The sequence below is a fragment of the Mirounga angustirostris genome, unplaced genomic scaffold (genome assembly GCF_029215605.1).
Source record: "Mirounga angustirostris isolate CCGP_5_RB_7025 unplaced genomic scaffold, mMirAng1.0.hap1 SCAF_15, whole genome shotgun sequence".
NCBI classification, from domain to species: Eukaryota; Metazoa; Chordata; class Mammalia; order Carnivora; family Phocidae; genus Mirounga; species Mirounga angustirostris.
In genome coordinates this window covers 89,378,982-89,396,954 of record NW_026991723.1, presented here as the reverse complement: position 1 = coordinate 89,396,954, position 17,973 = coordinate 89,378,982, and the positions used below count along the sequence as shown (strand labels likewise).

At 52.5% G+C, this 17,973-nt stretch overlaps 1 protein-coding gene across 8 annotated transcripts in view; it reads left to right on the top strand.

Annotated features, from left to right (window-relative positions):
- Positions 1-17,769, top strand: part of MED27 (mediator complex subunit 27) — a 200,939-nt gene extending 183,170 nt beyond the window's left edge. For 5 of the 8 annotated variants that reach the window (XM_045883406.2, XM_064579670.1, XM_064579668.1 and 2 more), the window contains 2 exons: positions 14,884-14,961; positions 17,179-17,769. In XM_045883406.2, the coding sequence (XP_045739362.1) occupies positions 14,884-14,961; positions 17,179-17,313 (213 nt within the window). In that variant the 3' untranslated portion in view covers positions 17,314-17,769. The other 3 variants (XM_064579669.1, XM_064579672.1, XM_064579671.1) reach the window with 3 other exon arrangements.
- Positions 17,770-17,973: the final 204 nt, after the last annotated feature.

The window sequence follows — 17,973 nt, the reverse complement described above, 5'->3', positions numbered from 1 at the left end:
GCTGAGAGAGAAAGCATGGAACTTTTTTTTTTTGAGGGGAAATTCATATAACACAATTCCGTGACTTTAATGGTGTTGTGGAGTATCCCCCCATCTAGTTCCAAAACCTTTTCATCACCCCAAAAGGAAACCCCGTCCCCATTAAGCAGTGAGCGTAGGGCTTGTGTATCAAAGCAGCATAATGGACCAGCTCTCTAATGGTGTTTACTGCATCACTTCACATTGTTCCCCGGACCTTCTGCATGAAAGGCTAGGCCAAGGACGGCGGGTGCATACGGCTAGGAGAGGAGTCTGAGGCCCAATGCCACACATTTAGAGAGCCTGCGAAAGCATTAAAATTCCACAGTCTGATCACAGTTAAATACAACATGCTATCCTGGGTTCGATCCTGAAACAGACAGAGAGATTAATGAGAAAGTGAGCTTAGTCACTAATAAGTAACCAGTGTTGGTTTCTCAGCTTTGCTGAAGGAGCCGGGTGATGACACGTGTCAGCAGAGTGGGGGAAACTGGGCAAGGGGTACACGGGAGCTGTGAGTACTCTCTTGGCAACCTTTCTAGTCCAAAGTTAAGTTTACCTTAAAAAGAAAATCATCATCTTGACTCTTCTAACACTCCTCTACCCAGCTGAGTTAGCGAGAAGCATAGTAGAGAAAATCGGTCCAGAGCCTGAAGGGAAGGTATGTGTGGTCATAGGTAGGCTTTAGGACAGGCAGCTATATTTGAATCTTAGCCTTCTCATCTGAGTGACCACACCTGAGGCATTTACTCGCTCCGTTTGCCTAAAGTCTCAGCCTTGAATGCTAATGGCTTTGTCCATGCTGGCGGCTTTTGTCATGTTTTTCCCCAGCAGCTGGTGGAAAAGCGTTCTAAGAGAAAGAACACTGGTCATTATCTGTATCGTATTTCACTTTAATAGTGAGAAACATTAAAGCAGTTTTGGGTTTTTTGCCGGGTTTATCTCTGTGTCCTCTGTGGTAGTGCAATGAGCTACCTCGTTCCGGCCCCACAAAGGCCGTGGCTTCGGGGAGCCGTGAGCATTGCAGACCCTCACTGGTCTTTTAACAATGGTCCGATTTCCATTCAAATACCCTTTGTGAGGGAGGGGCTTGCACATGCTTGCCTTTGCATAGGTACTTTTTTTAATGTTCTGTGTAGTATTAAGTATTTTTGAATGCAAGCAGAAAGTTTATTGGGAAGTCATAAAATGTGTGAAACACAGATTTGGTGAAGCATAGATGTGGAGAGACAGCGCTATATTTTTATTCTACCTCCCCTAAAAATAACCTGCCAAGCGCTCTTTGTATTTGTTTAAAACTACAAACAGACGCTGAAGCAGCGTTTAAAATCTGACATTAGTCGGAGAGACGTGGGCGCACCGGCCAGTTCCTCCCTCGCAGTCTGTGTGGTGGGTCTGAAGCAGTGAGAGCGGGTGCGTTTGTAGGGATGGAGATTTTACCTCACCTGCTGAATGGCATGTTGTCGGTGTGTGGGCAGAGCCCTTTCTGGAAACCCTTCATCATCCCTACCTCCACCTATTTTTAACTAAATGGACTTGACCTGACACTGACCTGTACTCAATTAAAGAACCACAGTTTGGGGACAGGAGAAGTGCTCTCTGATTACAACTAACTACACGTAATGAAGTCCTTTTCCTGTTCCAGGGACAGGTAAGAGTCAGTGGATTAAGGAGACTTCTGTCTTCCCTACTAAAACATTGTCTTTTTTGCTGCCAAAGTAAAGAATATATTGGAAAATAATGTAGTACAGAATTAAACTTCCATCTTTTATCAGTAAAGCTTTCAGCTAATCATCACACAGAAGGGGTTGGGTATTTTGTTTAAAGAAAAAGTCATGTGCTTGCAGAAGACGCAGGTGGGCAGGATGGAGGACACGTAGGGTGGCCTCACAAAGAGGCAGGATGGTCTGGTGCTTATTTTTCTGTTAGTCTCAGGCCGCATTGGTGGACAGAGGACAGACCGCACAATGAAAACAAAGCTGGGACCACTTATCTATTGCAGACTCCGGAAGCCTGGTACGATTTATGGGACGGTGGGCAGCATCTCCAACTCAAAATGCCAAAAGAGAAGGATTAGAGGGCAGCATTTCTAAACTCTGCTTTTTAGTCTCAGCTTTTTCTCAGAATCCTATTTGCTTCTTGTCCACCCACTTAAATTTTGGGTGTCCTGATGGATGTTACTGGTAGCGTTTCCCACAAAGACACTGAGAGCACTGTGGTAAACATTCCCTCCTGCCTGTCGGTCTGCTCACACCCTGTGCACGGAGACTGGGAAGGGGAGGCCTCGTTGTCTGCATTGTCTGAAAGGTTCAACCTGAAACAGGAGGGAAGTGCATTTTCAGACCACAGTGACATGGTCAGGGAGGATCCTTGGTCATCGGTAAGAAGGGATCTCTCCAGCCGAACACAGTTCCCGAATGTGCTCACCATGGCAATCAGAGACGGGAGTCCTGGGCTGCCGGCACCAGCCCTCCCCGTACGGTTGGAGGAACGCTCTCCCGGCATTGCTCTGGTGTAGAACCCCAGGACTTGCTTTCTTTGGCGTTCATTATGTGGTCGCAGTTACTGCGGACTGTGTGTGTTTCCCTGCCCACAAGCACAGCGGTAGCAGCCGCGGAGAGAGGCCTGCTGGGAAGGTGGGACCCCTCCCAGCTCTTTTCCCTCACTGTGACAAAGCAAGCTGGTGGGAGGAGGGCTGCCTCACAGAGCCCACCCGAGCTTCTGCTTGCCTTTTCATTCCTGGAAAAGAATGTCAGGAGCTAAGAGAATGGAAGCGCACACCTGTCACATTCTCCTCAGGCCGTGCATGCGGGACTCCCTGGGTTAAAAGACAAGCTCACGAGGTCCTGTCGCAGATCCTACCCCATGAAACGAAATGTGGCCTGCCTTTTGTCTGCAGCGGGGACTGTCAGTAAGCCCTTTCCCACTTCCTCATTAGACCCCTTACCCTGGCGCAGGGAAGCGGCGGAGGGCCGGGGACAGCTTGCTGTGGGGCCGTGGCTGCCGACAGGTTCCCGTCATTTACTGTGGTGCCCCAGAGGCTCGGTGCACTTCGTCCTAGGGCGAAGAGGCTTTTTATAGCCAGCGTGTCTCTGGCAGAGCAGGCTCAGAGAATGGGACTTAGAAATAGGGGGGCCATCTGAAAGGGCAGAAGCACAAAGGGCCAGGAAGGGTTTCAGGCGTGTTCATATTTTTCTGACATTTAAACTCTGCAGGGGCAGTCGCTGTTTTGATCTTTAACCTCCTCATTTCAAAACACTGTGCATTTTCATCCAGCAACGTAGGGAGAGTGAGAGCAAATCTGCAGCTACTTACTGCGTTAAGTCTTGGCAGGGAGGCTGAGGAAAGAGGTGGGACGTGTGCGCGGCCGCAGACGGGCAAGTGTGACGGGAGAGGCAGTACCAGAGGGACCGGCACATTCTCCAGAGCGTTGCCACTTGGAGGGAAGCACAAGAGTCGTCACCCATGCACGTCCAGCTCGGAGCCCACAGTTGTTCCAGAGGCTCCGGAGGGAAGAGCGGTTCTCTCGGGGCTGTGCCATCAGAACTTCGCTGCGGACGGGTGGGTTGTCCAGTGGCGGAGAGTATCCACTTCCTCAGACATCCCCTCACTCATTCATACTCAGACACAAAGACCCGGCCTCAGCCTCGCACAGACTTTGTTAGGGGGTGTCAACTGAGTGGCCACCCGGGCCTTTTCCACACAAGAGACGGAGTCGTCCGGAGAAGAGTCACTGCTCTGAAATTTGGGATCCATTGAATACCTCCCACAAGTTGAGTGCCTGCCCAAGTGGTACGTGATAAACCTCACTTGTCACTAATCCCAGGTCCCAGGAAGAGGAGCCATCCCAAGGACGGATGGCTCCCAGAGGACGAGACTAGCTCTTCTGAAGGAGGCCGTGTGGCCTGTCTCACTGGAGCGTGTGTACCTGCTGCAGCATTGCAAGTCACCAAAGCTCAATAAACAGTCATTTTCAGTCTCCTTCTCTGTAATATCTAAAATTTCTTCCTACCAGCTCATTTACATTCCTTTCCGAAAGCCCCCTTGAAATGCCACGAAGACCTGGAAGCGCCTACAGCTGTGGCCAGATCTCGAAGCCCTGGTGCCATGTCTCCATCCTTGCCCTCGCTCGGTGTCCTGATTAGGTGAGGCCGTCGGCAGAGGCCCCCACGCCTACAAGCGTTCTGCAGCCTCTGAAAAGGGGTCTCTTCCGAGTTGTAGAAGGGACCTCTGCTTTTTCCGGATCCCGTCACTCTGACAGTGCCCTTTTCTCTTAAATCCTGATTAACTTTTCTCAAGGAGGAGACCTTACCTTTTTAGACCAGATATGGTGGCACTTGGCACTGTGTTTCCGTGCATCCCATGGCTGCCTCGTAAGTGTGTCTTGGTGCTCCCAGACAGAGAAAACCGCGGGCACCCCTCTCACCAGTGTGAGGGCAAGTGGGCAGACTCCAGACAAGGGACAGTGAGGGAGCAAGGCCCGCTGGAACCCAGTATCATCAAGCTGTCGACGCACTTCAGGGAAGGAGAGGTGGCAGACAATCCCAGGGTCATCTCCAGGGGCGGCTTTTCCTAAGCTGACAGCTGGGCTGGATTGACCAGGTTGGATAAACAGAAGGAAAATGGGAGTGGATGTTGTGGAGTGTCAGCCCCAGGGGCCGTGGGTGCTGAGAATGGCTGGGAGGGATCATTCCACTCCCCCTACTGCTTTTTATCACCACCTTTTCTCTTCAGGGGCAGGCTTGAATATTCACAAGCTTCTAAACCCAGAATAGATTGGATCATGGATTTTACCCGTATGATACCCCAATACCTTCCATCCGCAAGGCTCCCTCCAACACCCCTGAGCATGGTAATGACCAAGAGCCTTGTTCAGGTCCTCACAGGTACCCAGTTTCACGGTTAGAGTGGAGCAGGAAAGCCCGGGCCCATCCTGCTGGTTCATGGCTCTGTGCCATTAGAAGAGTCCCAGAGGAGTCGGTCTCAATTCTGGAGCTCGTTTCTTCCTGAGGGATCACATGAGCCTTGGGATACCCCAGGTCAGAATCCAGCAACGGCTTCTGGGAAGCCTGGCCGCCCACCATTGCCCAGTCCCCGTTCCCACAGCCCAGCAGACTACCTCACGCTGCAAGGCGGCTTTCCGACACCGAGCCTGCCCCCCTTTCTCAGGCCCTGGCCCACTTGCCCACGGTGACCTTTCCTGGGAGAGGCAGTGGCTGAGAGCCATTCTGCCGTGTGTTCAGTCCCTGACTGACCACTGCTCCCTGTGTGGTCTAACTTGCCTCAGTCTCCCCATATGTAAAATGGACATCATACGAGTCCCTGCCTCACAGAAATGGGGTGAGGTTGAGTCCACAGGCATTCCAGTCCGTGGCACACGCAGTTTCTCTCAAGTGCTTGTTGGCAGTGAGCACTCTCCTCTCTAGGAAGCTGTCCTCCTCCTGCCAGTCTCTCGCCTTGATGACCACTGCTCACATCTTCTCATGTTTTCACTGTCACCTCTTCATGGTCTCTTCAGAGTGGACACAGATGTGAGGCCTCGGGTTCTGGAGTCAGACGGGCCTGGATGTGCATCCAGCTCTGCTGTGTGTGGAGTGGCCAGCTGGGGATGTAGCCTCTCTCCGGGCTTCAGGTCCCTTGGCCACAAAAAGGGGCAGTAGTAGAACCTACCTCGTGAGGTGTGTACTGTGAGGATTCCGTGTGGAGTGCTGGGCGCTGTGGTTGTGTCCAGAGGAAGTGCTCAGTGCATGACAGCCGCTGTTCCGGGGTCAGGGGAAGGCCACGGAACTCAGAATCCACGGCCCGCTTTACGCAAGGGGATCTGCCGTGACAGCCCCACACACTCCCACCGAAGCAACCACCGTGTTCCTCTTTTTCCAGGCAGAGGATCTCCCGTCCTGGTCAGAAAGTGAGCTACACAGGGAACAAGGCACCTGGAATGACAACCCCCCAGCAGTGCCCTGATGTGCTGACACGGAATCACAGTCTCAGGACCCAGAATGTTCTCTCGTGTCCCGAGAGGGCCCGTGGCACCTCCGGTGATCCCCAGAAGGCGCCCGAGAGCGATGTGTTCGCCCTGACGCCGTGTTCGCCCCGCACGGCAGTGCCCGCGCACAAGGCCGCCTCACGGGCGGGGTGCCCTCCCGGCTCTGCACACCGGGTTCTCTCCCCTGCAGCTGCCTCGGCTTTGGTAGGGAAGTAGGTGGGATGGTCTGGATTTTCTTGGGAGCCCAGATGTCTCCCGATGTGTTTCTCTAACTGCAAGGCTGTTGCTGCAGAAAATAACATCACACCGAGCGGGTACAGAACAGTGCAGGTATCTTTGGGGCTTGGACTTTGCTGGCAGCCAGCAACAGAATCTGGCATTTTACCATCTGGAAAGTGTTGAACTTTTTTTCGTTCATCTAAATGAAGAGCTTTAATTCCTTAATCCTGGGAAATGTCAAGGACCTTTTGTGTGCAGCTCTTCTCAGCCCCGCACAAGGGCTTTGGCAGAATGAGGCTGGTCGGGACTCTGGAGAGTTGCCTTGCGGCCACTCGGGGGTTTCCCTGTTCACCCAGGCCCTCCTCCCCGCCGTGCCCCACGACCTCAGCTTTTCCCACTCCCCAACCCCCTTTCGATCTGCTCCCCTAACGCCCCTGGCCAAAGGTAAATCAGTAGAGTCCCGCCTTCTCTCGCGTTCACTCAGGGCCCCGTCAGGTGCGTGGCACAGTGCAGCGCCACCTTTTTGAGCACTTTCCTCCCGTGGATGCCCTGAGCTGGGCCCCCGGAGGGTACACGAGCCCAGTGTGGCCTCGTCCTCATGGAGGGCACAGCCTGGGGCAAGGCCGGGCTCCCGGTCACGGTCAGGCAAGCACAGGGCTGGGCTGTCCACAGGTGCTGCTGGGGCTACAGGCCAAGGGGCAGGAGGGCTTCAGGGGAGGAGCATCCCAAGCTTGAGCTCAGAGTAGTCGGGAAGGCAGGTTTGGGAGGAGGAACGCTCGGAGCAGCTGGCTGTGTGGGAGCGTGTCATGGGGCTGGGGAGAGACAGAGCTGGGACCCAGCTCATTGAGTCCCTCACACCCTTTTCCATGGTGTTTTCAGATTCCAGGGGGTGGGGTGGCAGGGCGGGTTGTCGTTGTTTTGCCTCTGGAGGCCATCAGCCACCAGCCTGCACTCAGATCCGGGGAGTTCGGGGGCTTCCCTTCAGGGTGTCCGTGGTATCTTGGCTGCAACTTTAAAGAGATTGGAGTGAAACCCCCAAACCAAACCAGAAACTCCTTTATGGCAGCCCTGGCACGTGCCACAGCCTGTGTTCAGTACTTTATAGACAAGATCTCACCCTTCCCAGAGCTTGATCTCAAAACTGTGGCCACTTTTCCAGCAAGATGGAGCAGCAGGGTCCATCTTCATCTGTCCAGTTCCCACCCGGACAGCCCTGCCTCTGCTCTCACCCCCGGCAGTGCCCAGGCTCCAGGGGACAGTTAGAAGCCCTTCGAAGCCCATGCCGATGGCCCCTCCTTCGAGCAGAGAGAGAAGTATTGATCTTGTCTAAGTAATCCCCAGTCCCCCCGGACTGCAGTGCTTCTTCCTCAGGCCTCCAGGCCTGGTGAACCCGCAGCATACAAATCCAGGGTGCAGATTAGAGACTTGGGCCGCATAATAAAAATGAAACCACCTGCCTCTGCTCTACTGTACTTTTCTGCCGGTTTTAGAAGCGCGTCCCTGCTCCGTTCCCCATCGCCCCCAGCACTTTCAGGAGTGACTTCATAGCATTCCCATCTTGAAATACCAATGGCTTCTCTTTTCATGGAATGAGTACTCCTGGGACTGTTTTAAATATTCTTCGTAAAGCAAGTGCTTCTCCTCCGAGCAGTGTTGCTGGCAGGGATTACGGTCTCTTTAAACATTTAACACATGAGGTTCACATCTTTGACTCCTGGACCCACACAGAATGTTCTCATTCTGAGACGTTCCCAGTGCCCCTCTCCTTAAGGGTGGGTCTGTCCTTGGCAGAACCCTGAGTAGAGACTCCAAACTCTTGGGCTCATCTCCTTATGGAGCACTCAAGTATATCCAGTGAATGAAAGTTCATTTTTATTCTTTGACTTGCAGCATGTGTACGACCAAGTGGCAAATGTTTGGTTTGTGCTCCAGAGTCTCTTTGAAGCCCATCACGATGGGAAGAGGCTTCTAGCACCAAGAGCCGCACTGCTCTGACAGTCTCCCTGGTTCTGAGCTGGGTTCTCCAAGCTCTTTGTAACTGGCCCGGAAGCTGAGAACTAGGTGGGGCGATAGAAGGTCACATCAGAGCAGCGGGTGGGTTCCTGGAGTGGGGCAGATCAGCTCATCCTTTTTATTAGAACGAAGGGCTTTAATGTCACGGCTGGTTGGCCTGAGGGTGGAGCTCTGCACAGATGTACCCTCAGGGTGTGCAGCCAGGCCCTGCAGCAGCATCCACTGAGAACCTAAACCCAGGGGTGCCAGTGATCCCAGCCTCATGCTCCTTTACCAGGGCCAGCCGGGAGAGTGATGCGGCCAAGGTCACCCAGCTAATTAGCGATGAATCCTGGACTGAACCCTGTCTCCTGACAGCTCCACATCACCCTTCCCCGCACGCTGCCTTTGGTTATGTTAATGTGGGCCAGAGAGAATGTTCTCTCTGGAGTATGTAGAAGCAGGTATTGGCTGGAGGGAAGCCAGAATCTGGGTCTCTACCAGGCTTCTCTTTTAAATAAGCAACTCCTAAACACTTGGGTACTTAACTTTCCCTATTAATCTTGTGGGACACACTTTTAATAGAAGCCTCAGCTCTGCTGGCTTAGTGGGGGCGGCCGCGGGCCTCACGGGCTGTGTGCTGGCAAACACTTGGCTCCGTGCCATCAGCCCATCGCAGCAGGAAGCGTGGTGTGACCGCCAGAGCCCAGGGCCGGCTCAGCGCCCCCTGGCCACAGCCCTCGCCTTGCTGGTGGGAAGCAGGCAGTGGCCCACAGCGGCCCATTCCTCTGTGGCCCCTAGTGCTGCTGACGTCAAGTCACCTTGGGGAGCTTTGTGACCACACACATCCCGGCTCCCAGCCTGGACTCCCTTTTAGAAGCTGAGGGACGCTGCCTCCGTCACCACCTTACCTCTGTGCGCCTCGCCTCTGCTGCTCGGCCAGCTCTCCGCCCTGGCCTGGAGGCCCACGCATCGGCAGGGCGATGCCTACAGTCTGGGCGAGCCCAGGAACCCCTGAGGACAAGCCCTGGGCCACCAAGTAATGCAGAACAGCCGGTCCCTGACTTACCGTCTTTCAACTTGGGATTTTTCGACCTTCGGATGGTGCGAAAGCAACACACATTCAGTAGAAACAGTACTTGGAAGTTTGAATTTATCTCAAGCTAGCGCTGAGCGAGTGGTGTGATGCTCTCTCGTGAGGCTGGGCGGCAGCTGCGGCCCTCGGTCAGCCCCCCCTTCATGAGGTGACCAACCCTTCCGCCGACAACCATTGGGCGTGTCACTTTCGGTACAGTATTCAGTACATTACATAAGATGCTCTGCATTTTATGTCATCTTGCGTAAGATGGTTCTGCCCAGCTGTAGGTGAGTTAAGTGTTCAGAACACGTGTAAGGTAGGCCAGGTTAAATGCATTTTCAGCTTAACGGTGGATTTATCAGGATGTAACCCCGTTGTAAGTCGAGGAAGATCTGGACCACAGACTCTGTCTTTTTAGAAGAGTAAACTGCTGGGGAATGATAGCATATCGAGAGTTTTTGCCCCCTCCCTGTGTCTCGCTGACCCTTTCCGTTTGTCACCACTCCGTCCTTTGTTCTTCCCCAACAGATAAAGAACAAAGTCTTTGTGGTCGCCATGAAACCCGGGCCCTGTGGGGCTGACCTTCAGCACAAAGTAGCCTTGCCGGCTCTGCCCCCGTTCTCTCTGCCCCGCGGCTGGCCAGAGGCCACCAGTGGGAAAAAGAATTTGGACTTGACATGCCAAAATGTAACGGAGGATTCCCCCTCTCTTTTGCAGCCCCCCTTTATTCTTAAGCAGTGTACTTCGGGTTTCCCTTAATTAACATATGTGCACCCTGACCGAAGGCTGCCGGCTCTTGTTTGCCCCGTCTCCCCCTTCATTCTCCATGGCAGGGAGACTCCACCCAGAGACCCTCTTGAGGGCCCACCTGTGTCAGGCCCCGTTGGGTTGGGCACCTGGGATGTGATAGCGAGCAAGAGGCAGAGGGAGAGCTGTGTGAGTGGCAAGAGCTGGGGCATAAGTGAAGACACCAGCCCCAAGTCCTGCCTCCCTAAGAGTCCCGGGGGCCATGCCCTTCTGGGGAGGCGGTGGCCTGGGTGTGCGGCCTGTGTCCAGGCCCAGGCTCCTGCTGTGCTGCTCTGGAGCTGCTTGAGTGGGCCAGTCACTTAACCTCCCGTGACCCCTTCCTCTCTTGGAAACGGGCTCATCACAGCGCCCTCCCGCTGCGGTCGTAAGGATTAGGCGAGAGAAAGATCGGAAGACCCACAGTGGGGTGGGTGCTGCTGTTCAAGTGCTTTCCCTGCACTGGCACATCGAATCCTTGTCCAAGGTCATGCGGCTCGTAAGTAACAGACCGCGCTCAGACCCCTGCCGTCTGGCTCACAAGCCCCGACTCCTGCCAAGCCTTGTGGTGTAGACCACCTCATGCGGGGCTTCAGCTCCTACGCAGGCAGCTCTGCTTTGGCTTTGGCCAACAGAACTCGTGATCGCCCAAGCACCCTCTCACTCTCGGATTGAAGACGTCAGAAGCTCCTTGCACACAGTATGGTGGAGGAGCTTTGGGAGACTTGTTTTGACTGGCGTCTCCTTCACCAGTGTGTGGACTGGCAGCTGTTTCAAGGGCTCTTGAAAGATTCCTTTCTCCCTCAGAGCTTAGCTCCCCGCCAGTTTGGGTGCATGAAGACCTTCTCTGCTGGTTTGAGCTGGGGACAGAATTTCGGTAAACCCTGGCTGGCAGAGGAGGAAGAGGAAGCTGAAAGTGAGACTGATGAAGTCCCTCAGATGTGTGATGGGCCATGGGAATGTCACCCTCCAGCCATGAGCTGGGAGGGGGTGTGCAGCCCAGACTGAGCCAGAGCGTCCGCAGTGTTCCTTGGCTGGAGGTGAAAAGCCCCTGTGTGGCTGTCTATTCACTGCTTTTGTTTTTTTTGTTTTTAAGTAAGCTCTGCCCCCAGTGTGGGGCTCGAACTCGTGACCCCAAGATCAAGAGTTGCACGCTCTCCCGACTGAGGCTGCCAGGCGCCCCTGCCCACTGCTTTCTGAGTGGCCTTGTCCCTCTGTGCCTGAACTCTCCCACCCTCGCTGCTTACCTGGTGTCACTTGCCCTCTGCTCTTCTTTGTGGGGTCCCCTGTCTCGCTGGTGTGTTGTTATTTTGTCTGCTTCGTCTGCTCCTCCCTCCCTTGCTCTAGGTCTACTTTGATCTGTTCTTAGGGTCTCTCCTAACTCACTCACTGGAGGGATGAATGGCCTCCCCTCCCAGGAGCATTAGTGCCCTTCCTCAGCCTCCCCCGCCAGGCAGGGTGGCTCTGATCTGCCAGGGGAGTCTTAGGAGCTGTACCTTATGGTGGGGCCATTACATTGGGGCCCAAGCCTCAGCTGGGCTGGCACAGAGTAGATTTAAATTAGTTAATAGCAAAATGTTTTTGTTGCCCCGGGCCTGTTTTTTTAGATGCTGAGCAAAAAACAAAACAAAAAAGCAACTTTGTTATTGAAAAGTGTAAAACAAGGAAACAGCAAAGGTAGAATGCTTTGACAGAAGGGAAGATCATTGTAGGTGAATTTTCCCCACACTCTACAGCCATGCCTAAGCCTGGTGCTTTGGAGTTTGGCCACAGGAACCCCGGAACCAGGAGTGGAGGAGTTTGTGAGGAAGGGAGAGAAAATGTAACAAATCTGTCAGCTTTGTTTCCTTCTATTAAGATGTCTGTCATTAGTGATGGAAAAGTGGAGAAATTAAATGATCATATCAGCACGAGAAAAAACTGCCACCATTTGGCAAGTTAAGGGAGTAGTTTATACTGGACCTTGTGAAAAAGTGGCTAAATTTGGCCAGATTGCCAACCTAATAATAGAGAAACTAATTAGCTGCCCTGTCCGGGAGCCCGAGGCCAAAACAGCACTGTGGTGGATCTGGAGGACCTGGAGGACATTTTCTGGTTCATTCAGTTGTTCTGCTCTCGAGCGAACAGCTGTCCAGCAGCCACATTGCACATCTCCTGACCTGGGCTTCTCGTCGGGCCTCTGGTGCACGAAGGACTTCACTGGGCTGGGACGTGTGGCAGACGATACCCGGGCCCCTTGGGCCTGTGCCTTTTTCAGAACCTGTGTTGCCGGCCCGGGGTTCCTGTTGGGAGGGGTGTCCCCGGCTTGGGCCTTGCAGCCTCTGGGCTCAAACACCCACTGCCCCTCCCCAGCTGTGTGACCTAGCCACCTCCCCAACCTCTGGAAGTCTCCATCTCCTCTTCTATAAAATGAAAAGGAGAGAACACCCACCTCGGTTAACTTTCAGTTTACTGCTGGCTTTTACATGTTGGTCACATAAAATGCTTCCTGTTAAAAATTCTACAAAAAAAACACGCAGCCAAACAAAGCAGGCCAGCCTGGGCCGTGGCCTCTGGGCGGCCAGTGTGACCGGGGAATCCAGCCCCAGGACAGTGCTCAGGCTGCTGAAGTGGACGGATCTAGGCCCGTCCCAGGGGACTCCTGGGACTAGTGATGAGCTGTCCACATCTGGGGAAAGGAGCACACCCGCAGCTAGGGGACAGCAGGCCACCGGCAAGCAGCTAGCCTGGCTTCCCCACTATGACAGCATTCATGTGTGGGGCAGGGCCTGTTAGAAGCATTGCAAAATAAATAGCAGGGGCTGGAGAAAGAATTCTCCAGAAACTCTTTCTTTTGTAAACTTCCCATGAAATGGCACTTACACTGGTGGTTTTATTTAGCAGGGGGTCTGGGTGGGCAGGAAGCAGCCTCCAAGCTCAGGGGCCGTGGGGCCCAGGTTGCTTTGCTGTGTTCTTGTAGCCATAATTTCACCCCACCGATCACCACCCACTGTCTTGCCAAGTTATCATTACTACTGTTTAAAAAAAAAAGCGTTGCTCATTTTAGAAAGCTGTCTGTCAGAAATGCTTAAAATAAAAACAGTCTGCACTTGAAAGGATAAGTACCACTTATCTTGAAAGTCACTTGGGTAACAGTTTCTCAGCAATGTTGGATATGCACCTGGAATGTTGGAAAACACCTGTAGCTGTGTTTTCAAGAAAGCCGGTACGGATGTTCCTGGTATGTGGCCTTTAGTGAGTGGGCATTTTTAAGTTTATTTCTTGATTCAACAAATATGTGTTGAGCACCTGCTAAACGCCGGGTGATGTTCTAGGCCTTAGGGACGTAGCATGAACGAGATGGGCCTGATCCCTGTCCCAACAGAGCTAATCATCTTGTGGGTTCACCAGCACCAGGCAGGCCACAGAAGTCCAGCAGGGAGAGTGCTCATCCAGAGGCGAGAGGAACAGAAGGGAGAGGAGACAGGCAGGGCTGCAGCCTGGCTGGAAGGAAGGTGCTTCACATGCACAGCCATTTATTTAGGGAAAGTGAGGCTCAGGTTCTGTAAGCTAGGGAGCCTGTGTCCTCACTCTCTGGGGGTGTGGCCTCTCTGACCTTGGGTGTGGGCACAGCTAGACTGACTTCTGGATCCTTTGCAACTTACCATGTGGAGCCTGGAGCAGCCCCTCCAGGTTCCTTCCACCTGACTGCTTCACCTCTCCATTGGCGCACATGGTGTGTGGGGACAGCTAGAAACTGGGGAGGTAGACCCATGTTTACTCCTGCTCAAGTTGATCATTTTACCTGGGTTTTTTTTGTTTCATTTTGTTTTTTGACCACATTTATAATGACAAGAATCTCTAGTAAAGACAGTCAGCTAAACCACGAGTTTGAACATAGCTGTCAAATTAGGTATCTCTATTAATTTGCTAATTGATGGCAGGCATTAGCAATTTGAGGTGTCAAATTTCAGAACTACAAGGGATCTTAGATTACTCCCTTGTTTTTCAGAAGGGACATTGAGACCTAGAGAGATTAAGTAGTTGGGGGCTTAAGGCCAGTGTGCATTCTGTCTGGTCACCGGTTGCCTCTAGTAGGGCCTAAAGCAGCTGTGCCCTCAGCCCCACTGATGAAGCCTCTGCTTGGAGTTTGGGGACAGTGGGTGTGGCCCACCAGGATGCCGAAAATAGGCCACAACTTTGGGAGAGAAGACCACACTTTGAGTGGCAAGGCTTCTCTGAAGGGTAATAGGAACTGTGAGACCCAAGGGAAAGATCATCAGAAATGACCAGATCCTGGGTGACAGAATCATAAAATCTCGTACGACTACAAATTGTGAGATAGAATGAGAATTACAGGAAGCAGGAAGATCAGTTCCCCTGCCAGGGACATTGTTCCAATGTGAAGATGGAAGTCGAATGTGGACAGGTGGAAAAGCTTCTTTGCATCCATGCAATGTTATCCTGCGGTGACTTGGCTAAAAAACATCTGTGGTCTGCCGGTCTTTCCCTCTCCGCCAGCCTCGGGCCATGCCCCTCCTCTCAGGTGCTGCCCCTGGCCTGGGTTTCCAGTTGCTGGAACTCACCCCTCCTACCTCCAGGCCTGAATACTTGGCGTCCTCTCTGCCTACAACAGTCCTCTTCCCCTGTCCCTGCTCCCCAACTTTGCTAACTAATTTTCGTACTTGAGATTTTATTTTAGATGCCCTTTCCCCCAAGAGGCATTCAGAAGCACATTGGTTTATCATAGAAAGGGAATGCATTGGTTGAGTTTTCTCTGTGCTGGTTTGGACTGGCCTCTAACCCCAGTCATTATCCTTGGTTCCAGGTGACGGACCACGCCACCACTGCCCTGCTCCACTATCAGCTGCCCCAGATGCCTGACGTCGTGGTCAGATCCTTCATGGTAAGTGGACTTAAGAGTCAAGTCTCCTTCGGGAACCTTGGCTCCCTCCAAGTGAGCAGGCAGCTCAGAAGGTTGCTGTTCCATCTCTGGACCGCCAGGGCCTCACAGTGGGGGATGGGCCAGTGTAGAACTGATGCTTTCTTTAAACCGGGAAGGGATTTATGAGAAACCGTTTCCCACTTAATTAACTGGTGTTTTCTGTCAGGCTGAACAAATGGTGGTTTCAGGAGTGATCTCCCAACACAGTTTCCCACATTGATTTAGTCAATAGATATTTATTGAGCTCCTAGTCTATGCCAGGCCCTGTGCTTGGCGCTGAGCAGGTAGCAATGACTAAGACAGATCTTGCAGTGCCCCCCCAAGGCGTACATTGTCAGAGCTGGAGCTCGGGATGGGGAGTGACCCCAAAACAGCCAGACAGCCAGTGCCCTGGTGTGTTGGAGTCCGCTCCTGCCAACTCTTGTTACATGTTGAGAATTTTGCGACCTGGTTGTTCAACCATTGGTAGCTTGAAATTGAACCAGAATATTTGCACCACGGAAATCAGCAAACGCTGCAAGTCAGGACTTGCCGCCCGCCCCTAGGGCTGATTCCTCTGCACGCCTCTGCCCAAGTCTGTCACGTGACCAGCGTTTGGCCTAAGCAGGGCCATCGGCCAGCTCTGCTAGATGCTGCCGGGCAGAACTGGCAGCTGTGTGTTCAACGTCATGCGGACATGGCTTCATGCTCTCCCCTCGGTAGGCGCCATCTTTCACGGCAGCTAAAACTCCCTTTTCAGTGCATGCTAGGAAGGCTGCCAGTTAGAGACCTACTCAGAAGACCTACCTGTTGGCAAGTCCAAATCAGTGTTGACAGCCAGGCGGAGTAGTGCTTATCCGCTTCGTCCCGTCACGGTTTGCCTCAGCAAGTGAGCTTCTTAGAAAACCTGCAGTTCATTTCTTGGAAGACGCAAACCCGACTTATTGATCCACTTCACCACGCTGGGGAGGGCGAGCTAGCAAACCCGGGCACTCGGCAGAGCCGCACGTGAGGGTCTGTCTCCTGTGTCGAGAGGACGAGTCAGCTGACAGTCTTCGGCAAGCTCTTCCTTTTTGGACAGATATAGAGTCTTGCTTTTTAACCTAACATGTTGTCATGCCCAGTTTCCCTTTGGTAACTGACTCTGGGATTTGGGGAGGATCTGAATTTGATCAGCACTGGAGGATAAATAGTTTAGCTGAATGATCCATCGACCTCCTCGAGTTTATTGCCAAAGCCTCAAACACCTGGCCTTTGGAAGGGGGACAGTATCAATGGGCCACAATCTGCCACCACGAAGGCAGCTGTGATGTGATAGAAGGATTTGTATCAATAAACTCAACCTACTCTTCAAGGAACAATTTTCTCTTATCGACGTAATGCAGGAGGACATTAAATGATGAGATTCAGTGCCCCTGTCACAGTGAGAACTTGCTTAACTTGCTTGCCTATCGTTGTGGGGTTTGAGTTGGTTTTTTGTTGGGTTTTTTTTTTTTTTTTTTTTTTGGTAGCGAATCTCCTTGAGTTTGAGAATTGAGTTATGGGAGTCTCATCCTTATGTATGATGCCCAAGAGAACTCTGCACTCTGAACCACTCAAGTGTGTATTTGCCGCTTATTATGTTATTTGGTGGCACCAGGTTGTCCCCGCCCTCCCCCAGGTGCGCGTTGGGCCACATTTTGACAGTGAATGATGACCTCTGAAATCAAATTAGAAAGAAGGCATGTTGACCTCAGTGGAGAGTTTGAACATTGTCATCGATGCAAAGTCTTCCTCCACACATGTCCGTGCCCGCTCCTCGGTAGCGAACAAGGCGAGAATCACTGTGCATCTTCAGGAGACACGGGACACAGGAGTGAAACTTGATTCTGTGTGGCCCTGAGCCCCAGGCTGTACACTGTGCATGGCCACTCCTTTGGGAGCACTTCCTGCCCCTGAGAACCAGAATTCTATCTAAAACTCCCTCAGTGCGGGGGGGGGCGGGGGGGGCGGTGCTGGGGGAGCACCAGAAGTGAAAATCAGCAGCGTTGTGACCTTGTGGATTCTGCATGCAGCACTCTGGTGAAATCACAGGCCATCTTTTGGGTCACAGCCAACTTGAGTTCTCTGGCCTCGAGATCATTAGGCTTGACAGGAAGGATGACATTGGAAGCACCCGGATCCCATTTCTTTTATTTCTCTCCTCACTTCTCTTTTTAGACCTGGTTAAGAAGTTACATAAAGCTGTTCCAGGCCCCGTGCCAGCGCTGTGGGAAGTTTCTACAAGATGGCCTTCCCCCGACGTGGAGGGATTTCCGAACCCTCGAAGCCTTCCACGACACCTGCCGTCAGTGACCCAGCCCCAGCCCCAGCCCGGCCTGAGGGCCCCGTCCAGCACCTTCCCAGACAAGCCCTCAGTCAGATGGCTCAGACCTATCCTCCCCCCCCCCCCCCCAGACACAATACCGCCACTCGGCCCGTTCCTAAAGCATATCATACGTTAAGGCTGAGCCTCTTGCAGAGCAGATTCCATCTTGTGTTGATGGGACTAATTCTACACTGTAACTGGTTTATGGAAGGCAGAGAAGACCTTTTTAGAACTCAGAAAGTTAAGCAGCATGTTCTTCTTTGTATGTTAGCAACGCTGGTGAATTGATCCTCCTGGGTCTGTGTTCTAAGTCATTTTCACGAGCCATTATCATTTGAATGAGCCCATGTTCATATATATTGTCACGCTGGGTGTTTTGTTTCGTTTTGTAACTTATATATATTTTTTTTATATAAGCAGTAAACCTTTTGTACCCCGGACAAGGCTTTGTCTCCTGTTTTTTAAAGCACCTTCTACATTCAGTTGAGTGAACATGTGAGCAGGTCTGGGCCTTTTGAAGAAAAAAACCACTTAGTAATGTCTGCGTTTAAAACATTGTTCTTTCTGGGGACACATTTCCTTGCTTCTTGCTTTTAGGAGAGAGGCCAGTGTTGGCAAATACTCCATTTCAAAGACGTTTTTGCAGT